This window comes from Grosmannia clavigera (genome assembly GCF_000143105.1).
Source record: "Grosmannia clavigera kw1407 unplaced genomic scaffold GCSC_132, whole genome shotgun sequence".
NCBI lineage: Eukaryota > Fungi > Ascomycota > Sordariomycetes > Ophiostomatales > Ophiostomataceae > Leptographium > Leptographium clavigerum.
This window is the reverse complement of record NW_014040810.1, coordinates 227,484-245,890: the sequence shown is the minus strand read 5'-3', so window position 1 is coordinate 245,890 and position 18,407 is coordinate 227,484. Positions and strand designations below refer to the sequence as shown.

Here is an 18,407-nt window from a genome sequence, read left to right as displayed (position 1 = left end):
GCTGGTACGCGTGTGGAATAAAAGCAAAGCGTCAAAGGCAGATCATGTATCGTGTGTGCCGTTGCCGGCAGTCGTATCGGGCGGTCAGGCCAGTCTGGCCCGGTGACAGAAGCAGCTGCCATTAGCACCAGCACCGGCACCAGCACCGGCGTGCTCTCGACCCAGGGGAGCCTCGCCGCGCATGGCCCGGGCCAGATGGCATTCGGACTGCAGCCAGGGCTGGAAGTAGGGCAGGCTGCTGAGCGACGGGCCGGCCTCGTCGTCGTCTTCGATCTTGACCCTGACGTCTGGTGGTGTGTCACGTGTGTTTTGGGCGAGTTGGGTGGTTTGGCTGTGTTTGGGAGTATGTTGGGATGTGGGTGAGTGTTCGCGGTCGTCGTCCTCGGTCTTGACAGCCGTCAGCGTCAACCCTGCAGCAGCAGCCGTTCGCTGTGATGTTCGACGTGCAGCCGCCGTCCTCGGCTTCTGTGCCGTCCATCGGTCTGTCGTGGCTGCAGCTTGCCGTCGGGACTGTGCTGGTTGTGTCGGTTGTGTCGGCTCTGTTGGCTCTGTGGGCGGCAGCGGCTGCTTCTGTCGGGACCGTCGAGCCGGACGGGTCGCCGCCGCCGTCATCTCGACAGCACGGCCAGATCGAAGAGCCCGTCGTGTCGCCGGGGTCATGGACGCGAAAGCAAAAAAGATTGGCTGAGAGATCGTGGGCCACGCAGCTAACGAGACAGATCAAACCGATCTACCGCTCGGGGCTCTGGAGAGGCTAAAAATTAGCCTTGTGGGCCGTCGACGGGCAGGAGAAGCAGCAGCCGCCAGATACAAGTGCTCCGGAATGGCAAGCAGCAGCTCTCCCAACATCTTCCACCGTCTTCCGGTCGCTTGCTTTTCTGCACACGGGTGACACGACGACAGACGGGGCCACAGCAGCACATACCGAGACAGCGGCCAGTTGCAGGTGGCCGAGAGGGGCACGACGATGGCAGCAGGCAATAAATAAGCATGGATGGGCAAGGTTTTGCGGCTGTACTCCGTACTCCGTAGCAGCTCGCGAAGCTCAGCTGGAGGGAGAAAAAGGTGGCCCCTATTTTCTGTGCTTATCAGCCGGAAGCGGGGCCCCAATATTCTGGCGGGGACCGCGGGCCAGCGTTCCAGCTCCGGACCAATGAGGGAGCCGTACCGAAGAGCACGGACTGCACCAGAACAAGCACTAAATTGCATCCATCCTAAAAGCAGAACGCCCACCAAACTGCCATTCCAACAGGAACCCCTGCACCTTGCATTACGAAGCGAACGACCGCACCCTGCTCATGCACGCACGCACGCACGCACACTCACACGTTCGCTCACTCGCCCATCAGCAGCCCAAACAGCTCTGCCTGCTCCTGCAGCGTCCGGCCGACCGACGTCTTGCCCTCCATGTGCTGCACCATCCGGTCGGCCTCCTGCTCGATGCGCATCATCTCCAGCCGGATGCTGCCGACCGACTCGCGCAGGTGGTCGAGCGACTGGGCCGTCTCGCCCTCGATGGCCGCCTGCCGCGCCGCCTCCTCGCGTGCCTGCGCCTCCAGCTCAACCATCTCAGCCTCGTCCAGCTGCAGCCGCACCACAATCTCCTCCGTCTCCGACCGCAGCTCGAGCGCGTCGTCTTGGGCGTCTGCGCCCACCGCAAGCCGTTCCAGCGCCTCGGCCGCCCGCGCCACCTCCCGCCGCACCCGTGCGTGCAGCGCCGCGTGTGTCTCGTCCTGTGGCGCCGAGTCCAAAAACAGCGCCGCCACCTGCTCCGAACAGCCCGGACATGGCCGCATCGGAAACGCTGGCACCACGTCTGCACCCTCTGCGTCCCAGCCGATTAGCGCCTCCGCTGCCGCTGCCGCTCCTCCTTCTTCGCCCACCGCCAGCGTTGGCGCGTTGTGCAGCGCCTGGTGCAGCGCCAAAAACGCTTCCGTGTGAAACTCCCGTCCACATCGGCTGCATTGGAACGCCGTCGAGACCGGCCCCGACGACGGCACCACCCCCTCCTCCATCCCCCCCTCCGCCTCGTCCAGGCTCTGTAGCTCGGCTCGCAGTGCTAGCTTCATCCGCACCAGCCGATGTCGTAGGTGCAGTAGCCGGTCCGGCAGCGTCGCCATCTCCGACTCGGCTCCCGCTACGTACTGCCGCTCTCCTGCCAGATCCCGGATGATCGCCTCGGCTGCTGCGCCTTGCTCGCGCGCCACGTTCTTGATCTCCCGCAGTCGCTGTCGCTCTGCCTCCGTGTCCTGCACCATCGCGTCAATGTCGGTCGCGCTCAGCACCGGCAGCTCCAGCTCCAGAATCCGCCGCACCACCGTCTCCTTGGTCAGCTGCTCCTTGTACGAGAACCGCAGCTTCTTGAAGAGGCCCTCGAGGTAGTCTAGCTCGCTTAGTGCTGACTGGTAGTCCGGCGCCTCTGGCCCGCCGTCGCGGTGCTTGACAATCTCTAGCAGCGTGTCCAGCCCTTCCTGTGCCTCTGTCGACTGCATGTAGCGCGTCATGTGGTCCATGTGCAGCATGTTGACGTACTGTGCCGGCGTGTACGAGCTGCTGCTGCTCGCCGACGATGCTCGCGTCGACGTGACCTCTGACCGTTCCGTCGCCTCACCCGACTGTCGTGACTTAGACGACCGCGTCGACCGCGTCGACCTCGCTTCCGAGGATGCTCGTGTTCGAGGCATGGCAATCACTACTGTCGGAAGCTCGCAGATGTCGTATCGCTCAGTCCTGCCACGCTCCGTCAGTTACAGGCTTCAAACAGGCAATACCAGGATCCATGACGTACTTTCTTGGAGTGGGTTTGCGTGCGGGCAAGAAACAAGAGCTGGAGTTACTCTTCTGCTAGCTACTCGCAGGCCGGACGCTCGTCGTGGTAGCAGGTGTGGATGCGTCCGCCTTTATATCGTCGCAAATTTCGCCCGACTGTTTGTTGACAGACGGAAATGCGCTAGTCTATTTTTGGAAACACGTTGCAGGCTGCAGACCAACCACAACAACGGCGTTCAGCGGCATCAACCCTTCGTATCTTACGTCGTATAATCAGCAAATCGGCCCTTCTGCCTGCACGTCTCTCGATGCACATTCCTTTTGCAATACAGTGTGGCTTACTCTGAAACACGCCTCGTCCACTTACTGCTCGCCACGCCATCAGGATTCGTCCATGTGATCGTTGCAGTGAAACCACACACCATCCTCACGGAAGATAACGATGCTTGGCGTAGTCCCCGATCGCGGGGGAAAAATGAGCCAGTGAATACATGCCCCTCACTGAAACCAAAAAGTGAAACACCCACGACGACAAAGCCGTCCTTTTCCTCTTGAAACAAAACCAATACATGTGCGCCCACACCAAAAAGCTACTCTCTCGCCGGGAATTGAACCCGGGTCCCGGGCGTGACAAGCCCGTATACTGACCACTATACTACAAGAGATTATATCCACTTGAGATGTCACATGCTCAGGTACAGCACACTGTAAGGGAACGAGCTTACGGCCAAACGATAATCAGTAGGTTTCAATCATCAGACGTCGTTTTGCCTCCACACTTTCGCTCGTCTAGAAGCCTTTCCGACGCCCCTGAAATAAAAAGAGCATCCATGTGTACTCGTACTCTCTAATCGTGATCAGTGCTATTGCACCACAGCAAAAAAGCAAGTGCCATGAGTGGCAACGTCATCAAGTTTCTCAAGCCCGTCAAGCAGAAGCAAGCATCATAGTCACAAAGAGCAGTTTATTTGCTATCACATGGGCTTGTGGTTTAGTGGTATAATACTCCCTTAGCATGGGAGTGGTCCAGGGTTCGATTCCCTGCAAGTCCAATTTTTGCTTCTTTTCTTGCTTACTAATTTGAGCATCTCTCTGCCTTTTTGCACCTGTGCGGAAAGCTTTGAGCGATCAGGAAAGTGGAATGCATAGGGATTCTTAAATAATACGGAGTATTTATAAGACGAGCATATTCGTTCGGATGTCTATCCAGCTCAAGTGTCTTTGGTGGAGAGCAATGCCTTCGGACAAGCTATATCTCCTACGCGCAGTCTTCAGGATGGACACTTTTTACAAAACCATACGAAGAGTAGGACTTCGTGGTCAGACTATATTTGAGGAAATGTATGCTGACCATCTTCTACTCTAAAGCAATAATTCGTCACAGTTGGCTGCTTGTTCATCTAGAACTTGACGACAATCACTCGCCCGGCGTTTCAATACTACTTTACACGAGCTCTAGAGACCCAACCCCTCAGGTCCGTAGTCTGTATACCCCGTAAATGACTTTATCCAGAATATATCTTAGGTGATATTATTGCAGGACAGGTCCGGCGTGTTCGTCGGGTTATGACTAGCGGGAAAGCCTTCCGGTTCGTCACGGTCTGACGGGGGATACTATACGTCGTAGGAGCGAGTGCTGCTTCTGCGCGACAGGCAGTAACCAGTGGGGTAGCAAAGCGGTTGACGAGTGCTGAAAATCCTCAGCACTACTAATATTATGAGCCGCAAATAGCTTTGATTCAGAAGCAAAAAAAGTAACTTACGATGTGGGTACAATTCGCAACGCCAAGAGGTCCTATTAAAGACCACAGTATGCCTTCTGCAGTGTACATGATCGTATGATTTTCGATCCAGATAAAGTAATGCCTTGCGTCAAACAGACACGAAATATCTAGTCGAAGGTTCGGGGGTTCTTGCGTGTACTCGGCGACAACAAGCCCTAAGTTGGGGGTGAATATTGCGCACAGCTCGGGTACAATTGCAAGTAGTGTATCACGTAATTCTAGACTCCGCGAGCTGGAGCTGAAGGCAGGAGCGACCGTGTGAAGTGGAATGTCTTGCGGGTCCCCCGTCCTGTTTGCAAAGCTCCTTCGACTACTTTGCTATCTTGTTTGTCCCAGACTTGTTTATGACTGGAGCCAGTAGAATAGGGACAGTTGTCGCTTTGAGTAATATATCATATGTGCCAGATCACTACACAGTGAATAATATGGTCCCCATGATTTCAAGTAGGTGCCATTGTATATTGTGCCACAGCTCAATGTGCGGCTGTTGCTTGATTTACAACAACGTATAAAAGGCACGGTCAGGTGGCCGTTTGACCACACAAACAACTAGTTGTATGTTTGATTTCTATCAGTAAAGCTCCTGTGGCCTGAGCTATTCACGTTTCGCGCGAATGCTCTTCATAATCTATTTTATCCGTCACATCGTCGAGCAACAATGGCTGCATCCAGTAGAGAACGAGTCAGCTACTATACGAGGGCAAAGTACTGTGTCACTCTCTCCTTCCCTTCCTGTGGCTTCGCGCCTTCCGTTATTGTAGATTGTCTAGGAGTGAGCTGATTTTCCATGAAAAAAAAGAGAACAGGCCGAGGGAAAGGCCGTCGTCGATGTTAAAAAAGCCACAAATTTATATTTTTCTCACCCTCCCACTTCTCTCCCTCTTTACTCTTCTCACACTTCCTCTTCTGCATACTTCTTTAACCTCATTCTCTTTCCCACCATCTGAACAAAGCACAACCAATGGATGACTCGCCTCTGGGATGCCGCACCGTGAGCCTCGAGCTCCTGCGGCAGCAAGTACACCTTGCCCTGAACCCAGATCTAGACGGCTCTGAATTCCTGAGGCCTGACCGAGTTGCCTTGCTTGATCCCTTCACTAATGCTCCGGCTGATATACAGGCTGCAAACATGCAGCGAGTAGCAGATGGATTGGCTCCATTTGAGAGCGGCGACGAGCTCAACGCCCACTTCCTCACAGAGCTGCCTCCGGAGCATGGGGACACTTGGGAGGTCCCCTCCAATCCCCCGGGCTTTGTCCTCAATGGGTCGGGCTTGGAAGGACACCAATCTACAGCGTCCGGAAATACCCAGCATCCTCCAGCTCCCACCACGGCTGCCGCCGTTCCCTTGGACGTTGACGCAAGACTTGCAAACTATTCTCAAGCAATGTACAACCATCATTTGCCGGGTTTCATGTCTTCCGTGTCATCGTTGGACTCGCAGAACATGGGCACTGATGTTGGGGAAGACATCCCGCCCGTTGACAACCTGGAACCACAGGAACTGATTTCTGAGCCCAATCCGCACCCGTCAAGCATGATGTGGACAGATATTCCAGGCGACATGGCCGATACTCTGGAACAGCCGCACACTGGCAATGCTGACGCCATTGAATATACCGCGGACTACGGAATGAACCTCGACCATGACGAGGTGGACTCAAGCGAAGAGCAGTACACGGATAATTCGGTCCGGATTCATCCTGCTACCTATGAGGAAAACGAAGCGGTCTCTCTCCCTCATGAACATACGAGCGGACAGGAGATTATTGTTTCCCCGACAGAGAAGCCAGAGCTGCTGACGTTGCCCCCCAATATATTTTGTCGCGTCTGCGACTATCTCCCCTGGTCGGCCAAGGAGCTGATGAGCAGGACTTGCACACTGATGCGGCAGAGACTGCACAAGGCTTGCAAAATGGTCGTCGGCGGCATGAACAGAGAGGAACACATTCTCTACCAAAACGATATTTCAAAGACTTTGCCGCTTCATGTTGTGTGTGCAGACTGTGCTCGCTTGCACCGCGCCACTTTGGGTGACGTGCCCATCGTCTGCTACCGATCGCCGAACCGCACATGCCCTGCCAAGTTGATGGCGCTTCCGAGGGCACCTTTTCTTTGCATAGGCTATTGCTTGGAGTACCATCATGTTCAACTGGCGCTGAAGCTGCGTCGTCTTGGGCTTTTCCCGGATCATGTCAACAGGATTATGCAGCCCTACTATTTACGCAACAGTGATCAGAACACTTACACCTCTATTGAGGCTTTTATTCGGCCTATTCTGACGGTCCACGAATCTCAACCCTCATTTCTGGTTTTCAAGGCTGTGGAGTTCATTGAATTTGGGGCTACCTACACGACGTCGCTTTCGCCAGGAACACTTCAGTGTCTTACCATCTGCCCTCATTCCTCTCTTGCTAGTAGGGATCCGGCGAGCATGCGCAGCAACGCCATATACCAGGCCATCGCCGACGCCCGCATGGGATTGTTCACGCGCCGGAACTACTCATGTGCTCTCTGTCCGACAGATGTCTCCGTCCATACCCTGCCTGGCCGTCTGCGTATCTACGCCTGGCACGATTTCGGACAAGAGGGCATATCGCCGGTTGACAACGCCTGGAGAGTGCATGTTGGAGGACCCGGAAACAACCAGTTTCTGGGCCCCTATCTGTTTCACCCGAGGGGCACTGTGAAACTCCGGTACGAGGCAGAGCGGTCATACCAGCCTCCGAACAGGCTTCTGGGCGAGAACGAAATTGAACAGTGCACGTTGACCTCGTGGGCGATGCGCGAAGAGGCAATTGTGAATCTGTGGAACAGACTTCAAGGACAAAACGGTTTGCTCCAATACACGTTTTAGTCAGCACGGGAGTGGGCTATCTTTGGGGAGCCTGTTTTTTTGAAAGGGTTGAATGAAAAGGCGACTGTTTGCTAGCCGCCCCATCTCCAGATACTGTTTGTATGGACTCCACATATAGGGTGAAGGCCTTAAGACTTGAAAGTCGGAGATTCTATAGCAAGAACACGAAAATATATTGGCACATACGTGAATCTGATGCAAACGCTTGTATTTGTGGTCTAGCTTTTTTCTTCTCTTCTACAATGCTATATTCGTTTCCCCCAGGGATATTTTATAGCCTAGTATGAAGGTTCTACTAGTTGAAAATGAAGCTGGAGATGTAGTCCGACTTGCCGACAGGCACACCCTTGGCCCGCAGAATAGAGTACGCAGTGGTGACGTGGAAGATAAAGTTGGGGATTCCTTGTTGGATCACAGCTTGCGTTATCGTCAACTGGATTTCCTTGCCACCGACGGTGCTGCAGGAGACGTTAGCTCGTCTCTAGGATGTGATGAATGCTGCCAGAAAAGTGACTGCTGGTACTTACAAATCGGCCGTGTTGGTCCCGCCCCGTGCGTTTGCGACGTCCGGCTTGACCGTCTTCAGTAGCTCCAGGGTGGCACTAATGCGCGTATGCAGCTCGGCAAACGTCTTCTCGCTGTTTGTGAACGGCTCTGATATGTTGCCGGTCAGATGGTCGACGTAGGTCTTCACATTCCGGGTCGAGTTCTGGACCTGGAAGAGAAGTGGAAACTGGTCTTCGATGAGGCGGGCCTGAATAAACTCGGCATCGGCGTCGATGCCCTTCTCCTTGGCATACTCCTCGGCCTTCGTCAGGATGTGGTCGAGCGTCTTGAGGCCACGTGTGAACGTGGGAACAGCCACATCGTAGAGCGTGATGGAGGACATGATGGGATTTCGATGGTGGAGGTAGATCGTGGAGGCGCTTGTAGTAAGTAAGGGAAGTAACAGAAGGGGTTGAGCTAACTCGCGAAGACGTCTTTCTTCAGGCGAAGCATCACCTCTTTATATGCGTAATCTCGGTGGAGTTGGATTGCACGTCGATGATTTAGTTGCATGGCGTGACGGCTCGGGTGTTGACACGATACCTTCCGTTCGGATGCATTAGGAATCAGAAGCTGACAAATTACAACTGGTGGCCTCCGTTGTCGGATAGCCAATCAAACTCGCAGTACGGGGTCTCTTGTGCGAAGCAAGACGCAAAAGGCGAAGCCGGAAACCAAGCCCTTAAAACGTTGCAGTACCTCTGGCTTCCGATTAATAATTGACAGTGACGGCTCTTTCCGGCCCTTGACAGCTTTTTTGTCAGCATATCTGCAGTTGGTCCGGGTACCTAAAATAGGCAGGTAGCTATTCGACCCCTCCACGAAAGCCACGGAGCATAATCTGGGGTGGGGAAGGAGGGGGAGGGATAAAATCGTAAGCAAGCGATTTAATACGACGTAGAGCTCGAAAGAACCTTCCAGCTAGCATGACCGGAGACTTCTTCATAGTATATAGATTGGGATTATCTGTCCTTTAAATTTACGGGGATGGACTTCTTTTGCAAAAAGGAAAAGCCGTATGGCATCGGGTGATGTTTCGCGTCGCTGACTGGCTAATAATATGCTTACTGAATCAATTTATCGTTCTTGGCAGGCAACCAAATTATGGGTTTCTTCGAATCGCATACAGCGTCCAACACTGTGACTATACGATTTACCGACGAGACTATCATGTACGCCAAGTAGCCCGTGTGTATGAATTACCGTTTTGCCCTACGAATGTTGGCCCGATCGACTTGCATGGCCAATCATGTGCCCTCAATGCACCATCGGCCGTAAAACTACCGGTCCTTCCAACCGGCGCTATCTTAAAAATACCATAGACGACGAGCTTGACAATGCCTCTTGGTTGGATTCTCGTTGACTTTCAGACAGTTTTCCTCCTCGACTAAAAGTGTGTTGAGACTGGTGGTCTATCGGGAAGGACAAATTGCTGCACCTGATAAGGGAGGACATGCTGCCAAACTACTTCCGCTTTATGCATTTGTTTGCATCGGGCATGAATCTTGGTTTACACATCCTTTGTGTTCTGGACTATGCTATGAGCGAAACCTCTACGGTCATTCCCAGACGATCAATAACATCCACGCTAACGGAAGCGTCTATGGCTTAGGACACTGCGTTCCTTTGGAGCAGCCGAGAATCTTGAAGATAGCTGTAGCTGGCAAAGATGGAAGCCCGAATTATCAACTACAAGCCGTCTCTCCATTCACCCGAATTCACACGGAACGGACGAGACTGTCAGCTTCGCAGATACCTCGACAAATCTGGCCCTAGAATGTACAACAAGTCAGAGTTACCATGACATTGATTCTCGGCCATCCCAAGATCGAATCCGGACCTGACGCAGCCTACGAATTTATCAAGGCATACAATTAAATATATCTTTATGCTGACCTCCTTTTACAGGCAGCAGTATCCTTTATCAGCGCAGACATTGTACGAGATTTGCTATAGGGAACCCTTGATGCCCCCGACCGTGTCGAAGACCAATTCCTAAGACCACGACTGTTACAACAGACTACGAGGCTTAACCACAGTGCGGGATCCATGTTGTCATTGCTTTGGGTTGTAGGCTGTGCCTGACAACTTTCCATCGATCTTACAGGCAGACATATATCGTTACCAAACTTTTCCACATAGCACCCACACACTACTCTAGATATTCCGGGCGAAGGTCGAAGAACGTGTCGATCTTGAGGGCGGCCAGATCCTCGTCCGAGTATACGTTGGCTCGGACGTCTACATTCGCGGGTGCGGAGCCAAGGAAGAAGGAGCGCTGGGCGGCTGGCAGGTGGAGGCGCATGGTGTAGTTGGGATGCGCGGGGCTCTGGTAGCCAAGACCGATCATGATGCGATGCTGGTCGCTGTTGTTGGGCATGCCGGCATGCCAGGTGCGCAGATCGCGGATGACAATGTCACCACGACGCAGTGACGGCTGGAGCGGTGGTCGAACCAGCCGGCGAGCCTGGCGAGCAGCAGCCGAGACATTGGGCACGGGCTCGTTGAGGCGCGAGAACGGGCCGGGCGTGTCGGCCAGGTCGGTCAACATGTCGTTGTCACGCCAGGAGGTGTGGGCGTGCGAGCCGAGCCAGAACTCGGTGGCCCCGTTGGTCTCGCTGAAGTCACAGAGCGGGATGTTGGCGATGAAGTAGTAGGGGAACATGGGGTGTTCAAAGGCGCAGTCCTTGTGCACTGGTTGTCGCATTCCGGCCGTGTTGGCCACGGCCGTGTTGGCTGTCAGCCAGTTCCAGATAGGACGATGGCCGAGGTATCTGGACGGTCAGCAAGTTGCATGGGACCCATGCTGAGCGATTTGTAGCCGGGACATACGCATTCCCCACCTGTAGGACAAACGGATTGAAGTAGACGTCCTCATACAGTAATTCAGTATCTGTGATGGGCGGGCCCGTTGCAGAAAGTTGGCTTCGGATACGGTCAGCCTGGAGAGAGCCTGCAGGAGAGGGAGGCGGGTAGATAGAAGGTACATTTGACGTTGTGGTTGAAGTCCTGGCTGTTGTCGGCAAGCCGCACCTCAGCATCCTTGCACATCCTTGTGTTGAGGGAGTCCACATGATCGACAGGGATGACACCCCGGAGAACGACAAGACCATCCTGATGCAACGCTTCCAATGCACGTATCAGCGACAGCGGTGCGTAGGCGCCCCTTTTCAATTCCTCTGCCGACAGAGTGACCACACGGGCGGCATCTTTCGGTTCTGTAGACAGGCTGCCCATCGTGGTGTCGTTTGGTCTGGTATTTCGGCTTTGTGTTTGGGAGACAGACTTCAGTCGGATTGCGTCACCCTCTCTTGCCGTCTTGTTTGCTTCACAAACAACGGAAGCACGCACCTTATCTTGCCGCCTTTACGTCGAATAAGGTATCGGCGACCTCCTAGTCTGCTGTTCTTATCACAATTAGGCGATTGCCTTAATATACAACCAATTGAAACGCTTTCGCAATCCGTAGCCTATATATAAAGAACTTGTTATCTGTCAGATTCCCGGTGCCGGATAGCTGAAATTGCTCTACCCCAGATTGTGGATGTTCAACGGTGCCGAATAGAGAGCCGTACGTCTGACTAGTTTACTTTACGGACGAGCGACGGCATCTCGCGCGCGATATCCTCAAAGAGGGCGTCCATCTGTTTGCGCAAGTCTTCTTCGTCGATGGCGAGGATTTGGAAGTCTCTGAGAACGATCTTGCCATCGACGATGGAGTGCTGCACGGCCGAGCCGTTGCATCCGAACACGAGGTGGCTCTCGAGCATGGTCTTGCGGCGGGCGGGGTCGTGGAGCAGTGGGGTGAACATGTGATTGTGCGTAAGGTCAAGCACGATGAGGTCGGCTTTGGCGCCTTCGCGAACAACACCGGCGTCGATGCCGAGCGCGTGGGCGCCGTTGCGCGTAGCCATGCGAAGGATCTCATGCGGACGGCCCAGCGAGGCATCGCGGTGGAGGGCTCGCTGAACGAGCGAGGCGATCTTCATCTGGGCAAACATATCTGGGCTGTTCTCGCACTCGAACGCGTCGATGCCGATGCCGACATTGACGCCGGCCGCAAGCAAATCCTGCAGCCGGGCAATGCCGTTGCCGAGCTTTGCGTTGGACCCGGCGTCGTAGGAGACGGAAGTGCCCGTAGCCGCGAGCAGTTGAACATCCTCGTCGTCCAGGTGCACGCAGTGGGCCGCTACAGTGTCCGGACCCAACAAGCCGGCTTCGTAAGCCAGCTGCACGGGCGATCGGCCACCGTAGCATGCCCTTGTCTCGACCACCTCGCCCTCCGACTCACACAGGTGCAGGTGAAGTCCCGTTCCCAGTGCCTTCTTCGCCCGGCCGACTGCCTGTAGCAGGGCCAAGTCTGACGTCAACATCCACTCGAGTCCTAGCCAGACGCGCACCCGGCCATCCGACGAGGACGACAGCCGCTGCTGCTTGTTGTGTGCCCAAAAGGCCGCCTCGTTGTCCGCTAGCGAGTCCAGCCCGTGCTCGGCCAGCGCAATCTCGCCGCCCAGCGTCGCCCGGATGCCAATCTCATCAGCCGCTCTGACTCGCGCGCCTACAAAGCGGTACATGTCGTTCACCGTCGTTGTACCCGACTTGAGCGCCGCGCAGTATGAGTGCATCGCTGCCACAAACGTGCGCTCCTCATTCAGCGCCCGCACGCTCGGATACCACACCTCCTCCAAGTATTCCTTCAGCGGAAGCTCATCGCCGAAGCCCTGTCCCATCTTGCGTCAGTTTACCCGGTAGATTGTCGAGTCCGGCTGCTGCGCCTCGGAGACGGGCTTGCCTTGGCCACAGATGTGTGGAAATGTAGATCGACTAGCCCCGGCATGACCAGCTTATCGGTGCCATCGATCACTGTGGTGGTAGGGTCCGTGAGACTCTCGGCACTGGGGCTGCCTCCATAGACGCCAGCTATGCGGTCGTTGACAATTTCCACGGTGCCCGGGTAGTAGAATGTATCCTCATCGTCCAATGTGAGGACGGTCGTGTTGTATATCACAATGCGACTCATTGCGTGTCGTGCTGCTCTCGACTTGTCGGGGGAAGATTATTCGCATGCCTATCGCCAGCTGGTTCTGGGGCTGTGGAGCTCGTCAGCCCCGATCACTGGCAGTACGGAGTACATTTTGCCACGTAAACGGCTCAGTGGAGTAGAGACTAGAGCGGTAACTCTGATAACGTCGGAAAAGCATATGGTAAGATACGAAGTGTTCCGTAAATATTTTGAGATAGATCTTGCTTGGCAATATATGTCGCAACGGAAGGACAACAGATCACGTAGTTGCAATAACGCTGGAATGACCGTGACTGTCGCTTGCTGACGTAAGGTCGTCGAGAATGTTTTGTTACATGGTTCCGAGGACTTCAGGTCAATCTGGTCAGCTAAGCTGGAGAAGGGATGACGAAGGGCGATCCACATTCCGGGATTTGAATGAGCCAACATGGTTCCGTAGCTGCAAGGAGAAAACTTGCGAGTGATGGAAATTAGACTGAGACATTTGTGTGGGCGAAACACGTTCATCATCAGACTCCAAGCACTCCGTACAAGTTCAGACATTCTTCGTGTTGAGATTTCGTAGGGATGTGGTTTAGTGGCTACTCTCTATTCATCATTTTGCTTTGCAACAAGTCCAGCAGTCACCCTGCCGATTGTGTCAGTTTCAAGTCTTGCAAAGGAGGGGAAATAGTCGTATGTACTTCTTGATTTGTAAACTAAATTTCGTGTCAGAACTGCTACAGAAACAGAGACATCGACGCACTCACCCAAGACTCGGGACATTTGGGCTCATCCAGGAAGCACAACGTCATACAGTGATTTGAGTGGTGTCAATCCGTGTAGCCAAAGCCTTACTGAGAAGAGAGGCAACGATAAAACTCGACTTTTTCATATTGGTCGATTCGAAGACGATGAAAAGGCTTGATTTGTTCGAACGTGGTACAGTACAAGTAGAATCCGGTGATTATACCTGGACAAGGAGAGGGATGACTGCGTACTATGCATAGTATAGCCAGTTGCCCCGTCTGAGATGACTGCAGACGACTAACGCTTTGTCTTGCCGAAACAGATTTTTATGTAGCAGCGGCACAGTCAGGGATGAGCCTCCCACCGGGCAACTACCTATTATAGCATAGCTCGGAAAACACACGCGATGTACAGAGTAAAGAGTACAACGGATAGTTATTCTCGTATGAAGCCACCTTTGACACTACCATTCGTCACGATTTTGAGCCGGCTTACTATGGCAGACAGCGCACGGTGTTCTGCAGTGCAATCCTGTTTATGTCCACGTGACAGATCTATGACAATATGTTGTGGCTTCTACTCCGTGCACCACTAGTCTGTCACGCAGGTTCTGCGTGATCACCAGTGTAAGACCCGTACGGCAATCCTTGTGGGATATTCGTCCGGACCAGTTGCACGTATCGTAGTAAGCTCTAAGGCCTTCAGAAGATCTAGTTATGATATTTCGTTGGGTGGTTGACTGATTGAAGACCAGACTGTGCGCAGTATGCGCGCAGATCAGGGCTTCGTCTTATCTAGTGATTTCGGCGGCCGAGGTCAAGTCAGGTGACCTCGGGGAAATCCACAATGTAAAAGGAAAGAACCCGATATTTACTATCGCTAAAAACGTGAGGTTACTTTTCTGTCAGGAATTTATAAGCGATCAATGCGAGTATCTGCGATAGCTGCTCCAGCTCGCCCACCTCCACGTATTCGTTCTCAGCCCCCATCCCGTTTGGCGTGAGCCCGACCACCACACTCGGCACTCCAGCTGGACGATACAGCCGGGTGTCGCTAGCACCGACGCGCATGTTGGCTACGACTGGCCTGTTTAGAACTGAAATGCTTGCCTGTATTGCTGTCTGTACTAGCTCGTGTGACGGTGGTGTGTAGGACGGTTCATATGCCCTAACGATCTTCACCGATATGCCCTCAATGGAAGCGACGTGTTTCTCGATGTAGGATCTGACGTCGGCGACGGTGACGCCGATGGGGAGTCGTATGTCGCCCTCTGCGTGTGCTGATGCCGGCACAAGATTGCGCAGAGTGCCGCCGCTGATGAGGCCAATATTGACAGTGACACGTCGAAGGGTCTCGCTCTCTCCGAGACCAGACAGGGCCTCCGAGATAGGTCTTGCGTCTTCGATGGCGCGGTCAATCTCGGCCGGTGCAGGGCGAATCGGCATGGTCTCGAGGCCCTTGATAGCATCCAGAGCCTGGCGGAGGCGGTCGACCGCGTTGACCCCTTTGTGCACGTGGGCGCCATGTGCCGCCGTACCGGCTGCAGCGATTTCGAACCAACAGAGGCCCTTCTCGCCGAACCGAACGACGTCTGGCGAGCCGACGTCGGGGCAGACCATGGCGTCGCCTCGGGCTTCGGGCACGTTGTCGAGCAGCCACTGGGATCCGTGCGTGCCCATGGTTTCCTCGTCGCCGGCCAGCGTGATCGACAGGTCGCCAGCCCAACGGTCGCGGTTCTCAGCGAGCACGCGGACCGCAACCAAGCACGCAGCGATGCCACCCTTCATGTCGCAGACGCCGCGACCATGGATGCGGTTGTCGGCCGTGAGAGCACCGCTGAGCGGGTCGAGCGTCCACGGCAGCTCTGCACAGAGAGGATAGGTGTCAAGGTGGCCATTGAAGACCAGTCGCCGTCCCGGCCGGCCAGACGACACGGTCGCAACGACGTTGACAAGGCCTGGGAGGGGCGAATAGCGACTGATGCGGACATGGGGAATCTGCTGCTGAATCAGCGCCTCGGCTATGCCAGCCACTGCGGCTGTGTCGAGCGAATCTGGCGATGCCGCCCGCACAAGCGCCTGTGCTGCGCCGACTAGGTCAGCACGGAGCTCTGCGATCCGTGCTGAGACAAAATGGGCATCCATTGCGATGAGGTGTGGGTGGAGAGGCGGCCTGCAGGCGGGGGAGAGAGGCTGATGCCTTCTGACGAGGGGCTGGGTGCTTGATAACGGTCACATGCCTTTGATAGGAGTCCTGTACCATTCAACCTTGCAGAACGGCTGTGGCTGTGGCAGGCTTATTTTCTTGGCGAGGCGCGTCGCATCTTATGTGGACAAAACAACAACAGACGATTGGTTTTTCCTCTTGCAGCGGGGGAATGTGGTTTGCCAAGGCGAATGCCCAAACCTGCAAGTCAAATGAGCTTCCCAAAAGGTCACTCGGTCGCAAAGGCCAAGGTTTGGCATCGACTAAGGCACGAAATATGCCCACGCTTTCTGCGCCTGGACCTGACGAGTGTCGGTGAGATGGTAGAACCGACCCTAGACATCTGACAAGATAACGCACTGTAACCATAAACATGATCCTTATTGCGTACGTAATACTACGGTAGCATATATTAAAGCGGACGGCCCTAATACCATGCGTCAGCGACAAGCTTTTTCATGCCCTCTTCTTTTGAAGAAAAATTCGGAACCGCAACGTCTCTTCCCATAAACAAACGGCATTTCACGCAGGTCTGCAAACGATGAGCGGCCCAATCCCGGATGCCTCCCAAGGCGAAGCGCAAAACAATGGGGTCGAAAAAGAAGCCGTAGTCTTCAGTCGAAGTGACGAGGATGTCGCTGCCCAGACCACCGTCGGCCTACAGCGCCAGCTCAAAGCCCGTCATCTGAGCATGATAGCACTTGGAGGAGCACTGGGAACAGGTCTGGTCATTGGCACAGGTGCTGGCTTGGCTCGAGCCGGTCCGGCTCCCATTCTCATCACCTACTCCCTCGTCGGCTTCGTCGTCTACCTCGTCCTCGGCGCTCTCGGAGAGATGGCCACCTGGATTCCCCTCGAGAGTGGCTTTTCTGGATACACGTCTCGATATGTCGATCCGGCCATGGGCTTTGCTGTTGGCTACTGGTGCGTCTCTCACTTTCCTGCTACCAAGTCGTGATCAAAACATTATGCTTACGTAATCATACAGCTATTGGTTCAAGTACCTCTTCCTCCCGCCTGCTCAGCTGACTGCTGCCGCCCTCGTTCTGGAATACTGGGTTCCGCGCGAGCGTGTCAATCCCGGCGTCTGGATTGCCATCTTCCTCGTCGTTATCGTCTTCATCAATCTTTTTGGCGTCGCTGTCTTTGGCGAGATGGAGTTCTATCTTAGTGCCATCAAGATTTTGGTCGTCCTCGGAATTCTCATTCTCTCCCTCATTCTCGTCTGCGGCGGCGGTCCGAATCATCATACCTACGGCTTCCACTATTGGTCCAAACCTGGAGCGTTTAATCCTTACATCGGGAGTACGTTCCCCGTCTCTTTGCTGTTTTTCGCCTGCGATATGTGCATATATATCTAACGTATGAAAAGGCGGAAATTCTGGTCGCTTTCTCGCCATTCTTTCTGTCCTCGTCACCGCAACTTACGCCTTTCTCGGCACCGAGCTGATCTGCATTACATTCGGCGAGGCCGCGAACCCGCGACGAAACATCCCGCGCGCCATCCGTCTGACGTTCTACCGCATTCTCGTCTTCTATATTCTCTCTATCCTCTTTCTTGGCATGCTCGTTCCCTACAGCTCCGATAAACTCAAGACTGCCATCTCGAAATCCACGTCTGCAGACGCCTCGCCCTTTGTGGTGGCCTTCAGAATTGCTGGCGTCAAAGTTATTCCCGGATTCCTCAACGCATGCTTCCTCATCTTCGTCTTTTCCGCTGCCAACTCTGACCTCTACATCGCGTCTCGAACCATCTACGGTCTGGCCGCTGAGGGACTCGCACCCCGGTTCCTCGCCCACACCACTCGAAACGGTGTCCCCATCTACTCATTACTGCTCTCGAGCGTGTTTGCCTGCATTGGCTTCCTCAATGTTCACACTTCGTCTGCTACTATTTTCAACTACTTCACCAATCTGGTAACCGTCTTCGGGATCCTCACCTGGATCTCGGTGCTGGTGACGCATATCTTCTTTGTGCGCGCACGTCGGGCACAGGGAATTCCCGACTCGTCCCTCAATTATGTCGCACCATTTGGACTCTGGGGAACATATGGTGGCCTTGCCGTGTGCATCTTCATTGCCTTATGCAAAAACTACAGCGTCTTTGTTCACTCGTCTAAGACAAGCGGTCATTACGGCAACTTCGACTATAAGAACTTCATCACTGGCTATCTGGGTATCCCGATATATCTTGTCATGCTTTTTGCGTTCAAGTTCATCAAGAAATCTAGAGGTGTCGGGCCCCGTGAGGCAGATCTGTTCAGCGGTAAGAAGGAGGTTGATGACGAGGAGATAGAGTATCTAGAGCTGGAGAAGCAAGCTGCGAGGGCCAGAGGGACAAACGTTTCGAGGATGTACAGATTTGTTTCATGGCTATTTTAGAGAAAGTACATAATGTTGCTGTTATGCAGCAATCGAGTAATTACAAATAGACTTGGTATAATTGGCTGATAGATTGTTACCACACGATGTCGCAATATGCATTGTATGCATT

The 18,407-nt window shown here is 54.1% G+C and overlaps 8 protein-coding genes across 8 annotated transcripts; 2 read left to right on the top strand and 6 right to left on the bottom strand.

Moving 5' to 3' along the window:
• Window positions 1-84: 84 nt before the first annotated feature.
• Window positions 85-660, bottom strand: CMQ_5105 (uncharacterized protein; the record flags this gene model as incomplete). Its single annotated transcript, XM_014318850.1, has 1 exon — window positions 85-660. One exon carries the CDS (start codon window positions 658-660, stop codon window positions 85-87), a length of 576 nt encoding a protein of 191 aa, XP_014174325.1.
• A 674-nt stretch (window positions 661-1,334) lies between these two features.
• On the bottom strand, window positions 1,335-2,684 carry CMQ_5310 (zinc finger transcription factor; the record flags this gene model as incomplete). The annotated part of the gene is made up of 1 exon (XM_014319055.1): window positions 1,335-2,684. The coding sequence occupies one exon, from the start codon at window positions 2,682-2,684 to the stop codon at window positions 1,335-1,337; it is 1,350 nt and encodes a 449-aa protein (XP_014174530.1).
• Window positions 2,685-5,514: 2,830 nt separating this feature from the next.
• CMQ_5110 (uncharacterized protein) lies at window positions 5,515-7,410 on the top strand (the record flags this gene model as incomplete). The annotated part of the gene is made up of 1 exon (XM_014318855.1): window positions 5,515-7,410. The coding sequence occupies one exon, from the start codon at window positions 5,515-5,517 to the stop codon at window positions 7,408-7,410; it is 1,896 nt and encodes a 631-aa protein (XP_014174330.1).
• Window positions 7,411-7,705: 295 nt separating this feature from the next.
• On the bottom strand, window positions 7,706-8,299 carry CMQ_5243 (helix-turn-helix-domain containing protein type; the record flags this gene model as incomplete). The annotated part of the gene is made up of 2 exons (XM_014318988.1): window positions 7,706-7,868; window positions 7,938-8,299. The coding sequence occupies 2 exons, from the start codon at window positions 8,297-8,299 to the stop codon at window positions 7,706-7,708; spliced, it is 525 nt and encodes a 174-aa protein (XP_014174463.1).
• Window positions 8,300-10,108: 1,809 nt separating this feature from the next.
• CMQ_5196 (phytanoyl-dioxygenase family protein) lies at window positions 10,109-11,193 on the bottom strand (the record flags this gene model as incomplete). Its single annotated transcript, XM_014318941.1, has 3 exons — window positions 10,109-10,730; window positions 10,789-10,849; window positions 10,944-11,193. The coding sequence occupies 3 exons, from the start codon at window positions 11,191-11,193 to the stop codon at window positions 10,109-10,111; spliced, it is 933 nt and encodes a 310-aa protein (XP_014174416.1).
• Window positions 11,194-11,537: 344 nt separating this feature from the next.
• Window positions 11,538-12,976, bottom strand: CMQ_5119 (n-ethylammeline chlorohydrolase; the record flags this gene model as incomplete). The annotated part of the gene is made up of 2 exons (XM_014318864.1): window positions 11,538-12,677; window positions 12,797-12,976. 2 exons carry the CDS (start codon window positions 12,974-12,976, stop codon window positions 11,538-11,540), a joined length of 1,320 nt encoding a protein of 439 aa, XP_014174339.1.
• A 1,625-nt stretch (window positions 12,977-14,601) lies between these two features.
• Window positions 14,602-15,852, bottom strand: CMQ_5263 (succinyl-diaminopimelate desuccinylase; the record flags this gene model as incomplete). The annotated part of the gene is made up of 1 exon (XM_014319008.1): window positions 14,602-15,852. One exon carries the CDS (start codon window positions 15,850-15,852, stop codon window positions 14,602-14,604), a length of 1,251 nt encoding a protein of 416 aa, XP_014174483.1.
• A 602-nt stretch (window positions 15,853-16,454) lies between these two features.
• CMQ_5210 (amino acid permease) lies at window positions 16,455-18,295 on the top strand (the record flags this gene model as incomplete). The annotated part of the gene is made up of 3 exons (XM_014318955.1): window positions 16,455-16,837; window positions 16,902-17,218; window positions 17,286-18,295. The coding sequence occupies 3 exons, from the start codon at window positions 16,455-16,457 to the stop codon at window positions 18,293-18,295; spliced, it is 1,710 nt and encodes a 569-aa protein (XP_014174430.1).
• Between the last annotated feature and the right edge of the window lie 112 nt (window positions 18,296-18,407).